A 13,547-nucleotide genomic window follows, 5' to 3' on the forward strand; every position below is an offset into this window, starting at 1 on the left:
AGAGAGAGAGAGAGAGAGAGAGAGAGAGAGAGAGAGAGAGAGAGAGAGAGAGAGAGAGAATGGTAGAGTCTGCTGGGTGGAGATAAGGGTGAAGAGGTAGAGAGAAGTTTCACACAGTGGGGCCCTTCCCTCTTCCCTCTATCACCCCATTCCTCATTCTGTCCAGCCCCCGGGAGCCCCTTCCCCTCCTCATTGCTATAAGTGTCTTGCTCTCGCTGTCTTTCTCTTTCTCTCTCTCAATACAATTTCAATTTAAGGGCTTTATTGGCATGGGAAACATATATTTACATTGCCAAAGTAAAATATATAATAAACAAAAGTTCCAAAAGATCATCTGAGGGAGGCGCTGCAGTCGGCTTCGTCCATCACCCAACCACATTACCACAAACACACACACACACACACACACACACACACACACACACACACACACACACACACACACACACACACACACACACACACACACACACACACACACACACACACACACACACACACACACACACACACACACACACACCTACATTCTCATACTTTATTTAGTGCAATGAAACAAAGAGCACCAAATTACATACCGGTATGCTTAATGACTACTCCTATTAATAGTCATCATCCATACTGTACACATGACCTCAATATACTGTAATAATTCAACAGGGCTTTTTACTGACTGCATCACACATACACACACAAATTACACTTATACACACCGTTTCCACACAAATATGTCTTTCTGATGTTGGAATAATTGGAAAAGCTCGGTCAAAAGCACAGACTGCATGTGACGTAATATGTGTGTGTGTTTTCCTTCATACCCCCAGGGAAAGGGGACTTGATTGGCAGTGATTCTCTGACCAAGGAGCAGGTGATTAAGACCAATGCCAACGTGAAGGCCCTGACCTACTGTGACCTGCAGTACATCAGTCTGAAGGGGCTGAGGGAGGTGCTGAGGCTCTACCCAGAGTATGCTCAGAAGTTCATCTCCGAGATACAACACGACCTCACATACAATCTCAGAGAGGGCCACGGAGCTGACGTGAGTAAAACCGCAACACGTGCAGGCATACACTACTAAACATGCAGTAAAAACATGCACACACACACATGCACAATATCACACACACACAGACACACACGCACACACGCACACACGCACACTAGTACATTGTTAGGCGTACAGCCTGCAGCTGTACCCGGTTTGTTTGATCAACAGAGAACATTGAGTGAGGAGGGATGGTTTGTCTGTGTGCATGTGTGTATGTCTGTCTCTCTGTGTGACAGTGGTGAGACTAGTAACAAAATGGAGTCCCTCTCTTCTCTCTGTGTTATCTGCTAATGCTGCATTATAAAACTCTGAGGGACTTGCCTGAGGGGACATTCACCTTCAGAGGCCACATCATGCATTGTATGCATAATCACTACTCCACCTCCCCTCTCCCTCCTCAGAATACACAAACACACGCACCACTCCCAGTGCAGTGGAGTCAAACTCAATGAGACAGGAATAGCAGCGTTCAGCGGTTTGGAGTGTGTGCCGGAGCTAAGAATAGCGCCGGGGATGTCAGTGGCTCTCGCTGACAGGCTGTGTCCCCTGCAGGTCCTGCTAAGATTGGATCCTGCAGGATAAAAATAGCCCAGGCAGTGGAGGAGAGAGGAAGGAGGAGGGAGGAGAGAGGAAGGAGGAGGGAGGAGAGAGGAAGGAGGAGGGAGGAGAAGGAGGGAGGAGGGAGGAGAAGGAGGGAGGAGGGAGGAGAAGGAGGGAGGAGGGAGGAGAAGGAGGGAGGGCTCAGCGCTCTTTCTTCTTTTTTTCTCCTGTTCACAACCACTTCCTTCAAACACACGCAAGAGGTCTGTCTCCACCTTTCACAGAATACCATGTCTATTTGTAACTCCCACTTTCTAATCTTAGCTTACAGCCCCAAAGGCTGTGTTTGTGTGTCTGTGTGTGTCTGTGTGTGTCTGTGTGTGTCTGTGTGTGCGTGTTGTCGTGCGCATGAGCATGTATGCATGCGTGTTTGTGTTTGTTTGTCTCATATAGCATCCAAAGAGCTTATTCCTTATCGGCCAACGTTGTGATGGCATCGCCGGGGTCTAAGGTGGGTTCTGCTTTACCGGGGTCTACGGTGGGCTCTGCTATTCCTGTCATTTGTGGGTGGGGGGGGGCAATTTAGAGGAGCCCCTGGTGGGGCTAGGGTTGGGCTGAGGGCTCCGGCTCGGAATGGACAGCAGCCATCAACCATTATTATGGGAAGCTCAATGGTTAGATTGGTGGAAGTCCGAAATTCCCGTACACTTTGTTTTCCTGAAGCTATTGGATTTATCAGAAGTCATGCCCATCACGAAACAGATTCCTGCTCGGAAAATGTATTGTCTTCGCAACAACTCAGGTTATCTTGACAGAGGGGTATTAAATCTGAATTTCTTGAGATTCAAAAAGGTGTTCCTCAGGGTTTGAATTTCGGTCCATTATTGTTCACCTTGTATATTAACGACATAGGAAACACTGTTAGTACTTGTAGAATTCCTCTCTATGCAGATGATCACACAGTTTTGTATTCCTGTGCCACCTCGGTGCAGCAGGCCATTTGTGGTCTTCAGCATGACTTTGATTCAATTCAGAAATCACTTACGGATCTCAAATATGTGTTAAATACAAGTAAAACCATGTACGCAGTCTACCAGTCTGCAATATTTTATCACAGGGGACAATTTTAGGACTCATCATTGTAGTCTGTATAAAATGTGGGATGGACCTCTCTGTCTGTAAGAAGAGAGCTGCAATCTCTTTGATTTACTTACAAAGAAATCTTACAGAAACCCCCTTCATATATAACTTCATTAGTTAAGTTAAGAATCATAAGTTAACAAACCAGTTCTCAGGAATGGATCACATTAGAGATCCCTTGAGTCTTTTGTTTTTGTGCCCCTAATTTGTGAAACAATATGCAGAGTTGACTGCAGTTACATGTGCTGGTGCCACTCAGGAAGTTTAAATTATTGATTGAGGACCTCCGTGTAGTTGAATGTGATTTATTTTATTAAGTATGTTGATTTTGTTATTGGGTGCTGAGAGAGAGAGAGAGAGAGAGAGAGAGAGAGAGAGAGAGAGAGAGAGAGAGAGAGAGAGAGAGAGAGAGAGAGACAGAGACAGAGACAGAGACAGAGAGAGAGAGAGAGAGAGAGAGAGAGAGAGAGAGAGAGACAGAGACAGAGAGAGAGAGAGAGAGAGAGAGAGAGAGAGAGAGAGAGAGAGGGGGGAGGGGGCGGGGGAGAGGGAGAGGGGGCGGGGGCGGGGGGTGCTGGAGGGAGGAGGGTTTGGGAACTTTGTGAAAGCAGCAATGAATGTATTCTGTCCCCACTGTCTCTGCTGATTCACTTACTTCTGACTGAAAGACTGAGACTCATGAGCCAGGCGCTGGAGGGAACACAATGTACTGGGTACACCAGTCAGTTCTGTGCACCCTGTAGTGTACGCATAGACACACTTACAAACACATGTAGTAAACACACACACACGTTCAAACCACAGGAGGCTGCTGAGGGGAGGACGGCTCATAATAATGTCCGGAATGGAGCAAATGGAATGGCATCAAACACAAGGTTTCTGCTCCATCCGTTACCATGAACCCATCCTCTCCTATTAAGGTGCCACCAACCTCCTTGATACCAACTCCGTGGCCTTGTGGTTAGTGTCCGCCCTGAGATTGGAAGGTTGTGAGTTCAATCCCTGGCTGAGTCATACCAAAGATTGTAAAAATGGGACCTGATGCATCTCTGCTTGGCACTCAGTATGAACGGGATTGGGGGTAAGTCCCTGCGACAGACTAGCATCCTGTCTAGGGGGTGTACTGGTACATCAAGCTGACTCACTACAGAAACAGGAGACAGACTAGCGTCCTGTCCAGGGGGTGTACTTGTACATCAAGCTGCCTCGCGCTACAGAAACAGGAGACAGACTAGTGTCCTGTCCAGTGGGTGTACTGGTACATCAAGCTGCCTCGCTCTACAAAAACAGGAGACAGACTAGTGTCCTGTCCAGTGGGTGTATTGGTACATCAAGCTGCCTCGCGCTACAAAAACAGGAGACAGACTAGTGTCCTGTCCAGTGGGTGTACTGGTACATCAAGCTGCCTCGTGCTACAAAAACAGGAGACAGACTAGTGTCCTGTCCAGTGGGTGTACTGGTACATCAAGCTGCCTCGTGCTACAAAAACAGGAGACAGACTAGTGTCCTGTCCAGGGTGGTGTACTGGTACATCAAGCTGTCTCATTACAGAAACAGGAGACAGACTAGTGTCCTGTCCAGGGTGGTGTACTGGTACATCAAGCTGCCTCGTGCTACAAAAACAGGAGACAGACTAGTGTCCTGTCCAGTGGGTGTACTGGTACATCAAGCTGCCTCGTGCTACAAAAACAGGAGACAGACTAGTGTCCTGTCCAGTGGGTGTACTGGTACATCAAGCTGCCTCGTGCTACAAAAACAGGAGACAGACTAGTGTCCTGTCCAGGGTGGTGTACTGGTACATCAAGCTGCCTCATGCTACAGAAACAGGAGACAGACTAGTGTCCTGTCCAGTGGGTGTACTGGTACATCAAGCTGCCTCGCGCTACAGAAACAGGAGACAGACTAGTGTCCTGTCCAGGGTGGTGTACTGGTACATCAAGCTGCCTCATGCTACAGAAACAGGAGACAGACTAGTGTCCTGTCCAGAGTGTGTACTGGTACATCAAGCTGCCTCATGCTACAGAAACAGGAGACAGACTAGTGTCCTGTCCAGGGTGGTGTACTGGTACATCAAGCTGTCTCATGCTACAGAAACAGGAGACAGACTAGTGTCCTGTCCAGAGTGTGTACTGGTACATCAAGCTGCCTCATGCTACAGAAACAGGCTCGCTTCTGCTACTTACATACAACCTACTGGGGTTCACACACACGAGCGTGCTCTTGCTTTCATGTCCACACGCAAGCACACGCACACACACACACACACGCACACACACACACACACACACACACACACACACACACACACACACACACACACACACACACACACACACACACACACACACACACACACACACACACACACACACACACACACACACACACACACACACACACACACTGCATCATACACGAACGTTTAACAAATGTGCACACATGCTCACAGTCTAGATAGGCTGCAGATAAATACTCATCCTTAAACATTCTGACTAAACACACACTTACACGCTTGCTTGCATTCCAGCATGCTTGTGGCCATGGAGGTCTGCACACGCCATGCATACATTAAACACATCATGTGAATGTGAAGGAACACAGGCACGTGAACACACCCACCCCCGCACAGTAAAGCAGCCCCTGCTTGCCTTTGGAGCTGTGAGCTAAGATTAGAAAGTGGGAGTTAAAAATAGACTCTCTACTGTGAAGGGCAAACTGATATGAGGGGAGTGGGGGATGACAGTAGAAGAAAGGACAGAGAGAGGGGGAGGAAGGAACGAATGTCTTTGATCAAGGTGAAAGAAGGGAAGAAAAGAGAAAGAGTGGGGCGTTGGCGGAGTATGGTGGAATATCGCACCCATTCATTAGCTCACTTACTGAATAGGCCTGTGGACATGGATTCAGGTACAAGCTCTCTGTTTAGATAGTGGATGAGATCTGCATACACACACACCCACCACCCCACCTGGCAACAGCTGGCATCACCTGACATTTGTAAGGGCAGAACAAATAGAACACACCTCCTCCTTCATCTCCATCCATCTTTCTCCCTCTCTGTCTCAGCCATGTACACCAACATGCCACCTTTCCAATCCATTAGTAATGTGTTGTAGCAGGTGGTGTTTGTTGTCTAAGACTAGTGGATTTAGCCTGTCCTTTTCAACATTACGCCTTCTCATGTAATCTCACAGCCCGTTAATTGATGCTCTGTTTGGCTGCACGGGTTATGGAAGTCATTTGTGTGCCTCTGAGGACATTGTTGAATTATTAATTTGGGGTTGGCGAGGGGTGGGCTGGGTGAGAGGGGGCATGGAGGGACAAAGGTGTTTGAGGAATGGATCTATCATACACAAACTCAGAGAGAGAGAGAGAGAGAGAGAAAGAGAGAAGCTGGGAGTAGAGTTGTACAAGTCTGCCTCCCACTGGTACTCTGTTGCTACTGCATCCACTGCACTGGCTGGTCTTCTTGTGGAATGGATCACTCTCCTCTCCTTCCACTAGCCTGGTCAGAAAACAGTAACAATAATACCGTTTCATATTTTGCAGATTTGTAGGAACTGGATATAATACAGGTAACTGCCAAAATAAAGGAAACACCAACATAAAGTGTCTTAATTAATAGGGTGTTGGGCCACAACGAGCCAGAACAGCTTCAATGCACCTTGACATAGATTCTATATGTCTGGAACTCTAATGGAGGGATGTGACACCATTCTTCCACGAGAAATTCCATCATTTGAAGTTTTGTTGATGGTGGTGGAAAACGCTGTCTCAGGAGCCGCTTCAGAATCTCAACAGGGATGAGACCTGGTTACTGAGAAGGTCATGACATATGGTTTACATCATTTTCTCATCAAACCATCCAGTGACCACTCGTGCCCTGTGGATGGAGGCATTGACATTCTCTGGGGGCAAAATAATGGCCTGCCCAGCATTTTTGTACATGACCCTAAGCATGATGGGATGTTAAGTTACCTGTACCCATCTGTATAGAATTCCCTGTTATCAGATTACCATTCTCATCTCTCTCTCTCTCTCTCTCTCTCTCTCTCTCTCTCTCTCTCTCTCTCTCTCTCTCTCTCTCTCTCTCTCTCTCTCTAGGTTGACTGGGAGAGTAACGGAGGCCTGGTGAAGAAGCTTTCTTCCATTAAGGAGGATGAGGAGGGTGATGAAGAACAGAGCTCTGTATCGTGTGCCCCCCGTTCCCCTTTACGTCTCACCAGGGTTCTTAATTCGCCCCTGCGCTCCCCCTGCTGCCCCCTCGGCCCTTCCGCCCCCCCTCAGAACACGCCCGCCCCGCCACCCTGCAGATACCTGTGGTCAGCTTCAGCAGCGCACCGCCGGAGCTTAGTCCCAGGTAGGAGAAACACACACAGACTCACTCCCATACACACACAAATCATACACCACAGTTTGTATACAGTTTTAACAAGCTGGTTTAAACTCAGGCAGAGGATTAAATTGCTGTAATACAGTAGACTTGTCTATTTCATGGTGGCTGGTAGAGGAACTGGAACTGAACACAATTAACACTTGAGCGTTGATCCTCCAGTGCCTGTCTGGCTGCCATGGCAACTAACTGATGGTGCTATTGGGTCCCAGCGGAGGGAGTGTGGATTTCCCTCCACACCAGGCAGCAGGCTCAGTATGCAACAAGATCTCACAAAATGTTGAAATTGACTTCAGAATCCAATGTTTGTCCATGAGACTAGCGGGTTCAAACCCAGTGCTACGCAATCGTTTTTTGGTTTAAGCTTATCCCAAATCTTAACCTCTTACCTTAACCAGAACCTACTTGATGGGAATATAGCGCTCACCGTTGCCCCTAGTGGCCGGTATTGAAGGCGATTCCCGATTTCGTATTTGTCGAATATTACTTTGGATCTTGAGTGACCTGGCTGCAGAGAGAGAGTGAGAGTGAGTGAGTGAGTGAGTGAGTGAGTGAGTGAGTGAGTGAGTGAGTGAGTGAGTGAGTGAGTGAGTGAGTGAGTGAGTGAGTGAGTGAGTGAGTGAGTGAGTGAGTGAGTGAGTGAGTGAGTGAGTGAGTGAGTGAGTGAGTGAGTGAGTGAGTGAGTGAGTGAGTGAGTGAGTGAGTGAGTGAGTGAGTGAGTGAGTGAGTGAGTGAGTGAGTGAGTGAGTGAGTGAGTGAGTGTGTGTGTGTGTGTGTGTGTGTGTGTGTGTGTGTGTGTGTGTGTGTGTGTGTGTGTGTGTGTGTGTGTGTGTGTGTGTGTGTGTGTGTTCAGCACACTGCATAGCCCGCCTGCCAGCCCTGCTTGAGAAGCCCACACCTGACATGTACTCAGTGGGGTGGCAGCTGTGTTGCTGTTTGAACATAACATCTGGAGCCAGAGGGAGAGAGAAGAGACCTACAGTAGAGTAGAGGGGGAGAGACAGAGGGAGAGAGAAGAGACCTACAGTAGAGTAGAGGGGGAGAGACAGAGGGAGAGAGAAGAGACCTACAGTAGAGTAGAGGGGGAGAGACAGAGGGAGAGAGAAGAGACCTACAGTAGAGTAGAGGGGGAGAGACAGAGGGAGAGAGAAGAGACCTATAGTAGAGTAGAGGGGGAGAGAAGAGACCTACAGTAGAGTAGAGGGGGAGAGACAGAGGGAGAGAGAAGAGACCTACAGTAGAGTAGAGGGGGAGAGAGAGGGAGAGAGAAGAGACCTACAGTAGAGTAGAGGGGGAGAGAGAGGGAGAGAGAAGAGACCTACAGTAGAGTAGAGGGGGAGAGACAGAGGGAGAGAGAAGAGACCGACAGTAGAGTAGAGGGGGAGAGAAGAGACCTACAGTAGAGTAGAGGGGGAGAGAAGAGACCTACAGTAGAGTAGAGGGGGAGAGAAGAGACCTACAGTAGAGTAGAGGGGAGAGACAGAGAAGAGACCTACAGTAGAGTAAAGGGGGAGAGAAGAGACCTACAGTAGAGTAGAGGGGGAGAGAAGAGACCTACAGTAGAGTAGAGGGGGAGAGAAGATACCTACAGTAGAGTAAAGGGGGAGAGAAGAGACCTACAGTAGAGTAGAGGGGGAGAGAAGAGACCTACAGTAGAGTAAAGGGGGAGAGAAGAGACCTACAGTAGAGTAGAGGGGGAGAGAAGAGACCTACAGTAGAGTAGAGGGGGAGAGACAGAGAAGAGACCTACAGTAGAGTAAAGGGGGAGAGAAGAGACCTACAGTAGAGTAGAGGGGGAGAGAAGAGACCTACAGTAGAGTAGAGGGGGAGAGAAGAGACCTACAGTAGAGTAAAGGGGGAGAGAAGAGACCTACAGTAGAGTAGAGGGGGAGAGAAGAGACCTACAGTAGAGTAGAGGGGGAGAGAAGAGACCTACAGTAGAGTAGAGGGGGAGAGAAGAGACCTACATTAGAGTAGAGGGGGAGAGACAGAGAAGAGACCTACAGTAGAGTAAAGGGGAGACAGAGAAGAGACCTACAGTAGAATAGAGGGGGAGAGAAGAGACCTACAGTAGAGTAGAGGGGGAGAAGGAATGAGGAAGGCAGGGCTGAACATAGGCTTAAATCCTCCACTCCTCTGACAACTGTTTTCCCCCTCTTTCATTATCTCGATCCTCACTCTCTCCTCCTCTCGCTTTCTCTCCCTCTAGGTTTGTGGATGGTATTGAGACAGAGAGAAATGTGAACTCAACCCAAAAGTTTGAGTTTAGCTCCAGTCTTCTACACAGTGGTCCACCATCCCCAGGACTAGGTAATACAATCTCCTCTCCACCAGTCTGTTGCTGCTCTCTCTCCAACATGTACTTACCCCTCGGTCTGTGTGCGTGTGCGTGCGCGTGCGCGCGTGTGTGTGTGTGTGTGTGTGTGTGTGTGTGTGTGTGTGTGTGTGTGTGTGTGTGTGTGTGTGTGTGTGTGTGTGTGTGTGTGTGTGTGTGTGTGTTCGTGTAGGGATCCAGGAGCAGTCAGAAATCAAACAGAGTGTCTCTAAGCTGAGTGACGAGGTGAGTGGTTCTAGCTGGTCAACAATCATCACTGTTTTCAGGGTGATCCATAAAAACATTTCAATTACTGATCATTAATCTAAAACATAATATACAGTAACATAACACGTTAAAACACTAATATTCCAGTTTCAGTCACACTCATGCATCTCTCGTCTGTGTCCACAGATGAGCAGTCTCTCCCAGCAAGTCTCTCAGCTCAGCCAGGAACTGCAGGAAATGACCCGCCTGCTCCGGCCCCTCCTCCTCGTGGCGTCTCAGCCAATCCTGACAGCCATGCCGCCCATCCTGACTCCACCCCCCAGCAGTGCCAGCCAACCGTCCTCCAGGACACCTCTGGTGGTCCCACCTCCAGCCCCGCCCTGCTCCCCACAACCCCACCCCCGGCGAACGCAGTCCTGCTCACTATTGGACGTGGACAGTGCTGACACAGGGAGGGTGGACCTGCCAGGTTGCCTCCTCCCCACCTCCCCTCCACAGAGGCCTCCAGCCCAGGCCCATTCTCCAATCTCCCCAGGGAGATGCTCCAAGGACTTACTCCGCTCCAACCCCCCTTCCCCTGGGACAGGAGACACAGAGGGGTCCACCCACCTCTCCAACGGTTCTAACCACTCCAACCTCCCGGTCTCTAGCAACGGGTTCTTCCCTGTTCAGGACCATCCTCCCCTTGCCTCCCGCACCCCGTCCCCGTCCCTTTCCTTCTCACTGTCTCTCTCCTCCTCGCCCTCCTGCTCTCCCTGCCAGGGACCCCACCATTCTCGACCAGGCAGTCACAGTAGCCACAGCAGGGGCCTGTTCCCCCCGACTCCCTCCCAGGAGACCCCACCCCCGCCTTCCTCCCATTGCTCTGCTCCCCCGTCACTCATCTCCTCGCCTGGAGACCATAGGCTGAGGGTGGTCAGCCCCACCTTTTCCTCCTCCACTAACCTCATCCCTCCCACGTCCTGTCTTAACCCCTCGCCCTTCTTCCCGGGGCCGTTCTCCCTGGACTCTCTGAGGGGGGAGACACAGGGGGGCCCCAGGCTGGAGGCAGGACAACTGGAGCTTGAGATGCAGGAGTGGGGAGGGGAGAGGGGGGAGGGATGCTCCCAAATGATGGAACACATCAGCTACATCGATGAGGAAGGGCCAGCTCTGTGACAGAGAGGCAGATTACATGCAAGAAGAAACAGTAGAAGAGAGAATGACAAGGAGAAGAGAGGAGAAAATGTAGCTGGTCCAGAGAGCAACGCTGAACCTGTGATATGCACACAGACAGACATATAGACAAATGAATAGACAAACAGTGAGATGGTCAGGTGGAAGCCAATGGCACTGAAAAAGATCCCACCAGGACAGTAGCATGACACCTAATCTAACGGTAGTCTAATCAGGCGATCTGGCCATGTTCTGGTCATGTTAAAGCAACAAATCCTTCGGTATCTGTGGACGTCATGATGTCATAAGTGAAATGTGCATCCTTTTCCCTACCCCTCTGCTGACTCCATAGAGAGCATGTTGCCCTTGCCAGATTTTCCCAACCTACCACCCCTTCATGACATGACATAGGACTGGAAATGTACACTCATATTCAGCCTCTGTCATGTAGATTCAGTATCATACTAACATATATTGCTTGGATATCACCATAGCTGATGTGGAGTTAATTTACTTAATATTACTACTTCATATTCCTTCAGAGTTTCTCTTTAGATACATTGGGACCTGTTTCTCTGCTACTTGTTATATGGAGGGTTATTTGTTAGTCTAATGGGGTCATCCAAAACTATCTCCACAAACTACACACACAATGGCACTGTGGTCTTCTATATAATGACACCCTCAGTGTTGATCCAGCATTCATAGTAAAGCCTACACACCTTAGTTTCTCTCCCTCTAACAATATAAAAACACTACAAGAGAATCAGTGAGCTTACAAGACACATGGATCCCACCGAAACATGAAGACAACACTACTGTAGAGTAGATGTTAAAGGGCAACTCCACCACTTTTCAACCTCATGTTCATTATCTCCAGCAAAATACCAGTCAACATATGTGTAAAAGTTTTGTAGAAGAAAAATCTTTAGTTAAAAAGTTCTACCCGATGACTAGCCTGATTGATGACTCGCACTAAATGATTCCGCGGCTCTGTCGTTCGCTACATACTTTAGTCTGAGACTGCCATCATTGAAGTCATCTGTGGTGACGAGTGGCATTGTACAACACAAAGTCCCTTTAATACTCTGATTGGTTCGCCTCTAACCAATCAGAGTATTAAAGCCTCTTTTGCCAAGCGTGTTCTGGCACTGGCCCAAGCCATCAGTGTCTTGACCAATCAGACGGCCCTGAATTTGTTCGCAATCGGTGAAGGGTCAGGGAGGTACTCAGAGCCAGACTCAATGCAGAGAAGAAACTAACGTCTGTGGGCGTGGAGTATAGTCGGAGCAAGGAGCCTGGGGAGCCAACCCGATGACATCGTCAAAAGTTAAAACATTTCAAAAACTTTCATTTTCAAACACTATGAAATTTGCGGTGATATGGGGAGCAAGAAAATACCCTCCCTTGGGCTAAAAATTCATTGCAGGTTTTGAAAATCAGTTTTTTACTTTTAATCCTACCCTGTGATGTCACAGAGAAGCATCTTTTTAACCACAGAAATGTGCTGTTTTCACATACACTACCATTCAAAAGTTTGGGGTCACTTAGAAATGTCCTTGTCCATTGAAATAACATCAAATTGATCAGAAATACAGTGTAGACAATGTTAATGTTGTAAATTACTATTGTAGCTGTAAATGACAGATTTTTTATGGAATATCTACATAGGTGTACAGAGGCCCATTATCAGCAACCATCACTCCTGTGTTCCAATGGCACGTTGTATTAGCTAATCCATGTTTATCATTTTAAAAGGCCAATTTATCATTAGAAAACATTTTGTTAGCACAGCTGAAAACTCTTGTTTTGATTAAAGAAGCAATTCAACTGGCCTTCTTTAGACTAGTTGAGTATCTGGAGCATCAGAATTTCTGGGTTTGATTACAGGCTCAAAATGACCAGAAACAAAGTATTTTCTTCTGAAACTTGTCAGTCTATTCTTGTTCTGAAAAATTAAAGCTATTCCATGCGAGAAATTGCCACGAAACTGAAGATCACGTACACTACTCCCTTCACAGAACAGTGCAAAATGACTCTAACCAAAATAGAAAAGGGAGTGGGAGGCCCCGGTGCACACCTGAGCAAGAGGACAAGTACATTAGAGTGTCTAGTTTGAGAAACAGACGCCTCACAAGTCCTCAACTGGCAGCTTCATTAAATAGTGCCCGCAAAAAAAACAGTCTCAATGTCAACAGTGATGAGGTGACTCCGGGATGCTGGCCTTCTAGGCAGAGTTCCTCTGTCCAGTGTCTGTGTTCTTTTGCCCATCTTAATCTTTTATTTCTATTGGCCGGTCTGAGATGTGGCTTATTCTTTGCAACTCTAGCCATTTTGAGCCTGTAATCGAACCCAGAAATGCTGATGCTCCAGATACTCAACTAGCCTAAAGAAGGCCAGTTTAATTGCTTCTTTAATCAGAACAAGTTTTCAGCTGTGCTAACATAATTGCAAAAGTTTTTTTTAGTGATCAATAAGCCTTTTAAAATGATATACTTGGATTAGCCAACACAACGTGCCATTGGAACACAGGGGTGATGGTTTAAATTATAGCCATTTCCAGCTACAATAGTAATTTACAACATTAACAATGTCTACACTGTATTTCTGATCAATTTGATGTTATTTTAATGGACTAAAAAATGTGCTTTTCTTTCAAAAACAAGGAACTTTCTAAGTGACCCCAAACTTTAGAATAGTAGTGTATGTAGACACTTCCCACTGGGCACAGA

At 47.8% G+C, this 13,547-nt stretch overlaps 1 protein-coding gene across 1 annotated transcript in view; it reads left to right on the top strand.

Annotated features, from left to right (window-relative positions):
* The window catches only part of LOC124043965 (potassium voltage-gated channel subfamily H member 8-like), a 185,429-nt gene extending 175,500 nt beyond the window's left edge, over positions 1-9,929 (top strand). The window contains exons 12-16 of the mRNA XM_046363157.1: positions 825-1,039; positions 6,830-7,085; positions 9,328-9,428; positions 9,626-9,678; positions 9,847-9,929. Coding sequence (XP_046219113.1) covers positions 825-1,039; positions 6,830-7,085; positions 9,328-9,362 — 506 coding nt within the window. The 3' untranslated portion in view covers positions 9,363-9,428; positions 9,626-9,678; positions 9,847-9,929. The remainder of the gene's footprint in view (positions 1-824; positions 1,040-6,829; positions 7,086-9,327; positions 9,429-9,625; positions 9,679-9,846) is intronic.
* The last annotated feature ends 3,618 nt before the right edge of the window (positions 9,930-13,547 follow it).

The sequence above is a fragment of the Oncorhynchus gorbuscha genome, linkage group LG09 (assembly GCF_021184085.1).
Source record: "Oncorhynchus gorbuscha isolate QuinsamMale2020 ecotype Even-year linkage group LG09, OgorEven_v1.0, whole genome shotgun sequence".
NCBI classification, from domain to species: domain Eukaryota; kingdom Metazoa; phylum Chordata; class Actinopteri; order Salmoniformes; family Salmonidae; genus Oncorhynchus; species Oncorhynchus gorbuscha.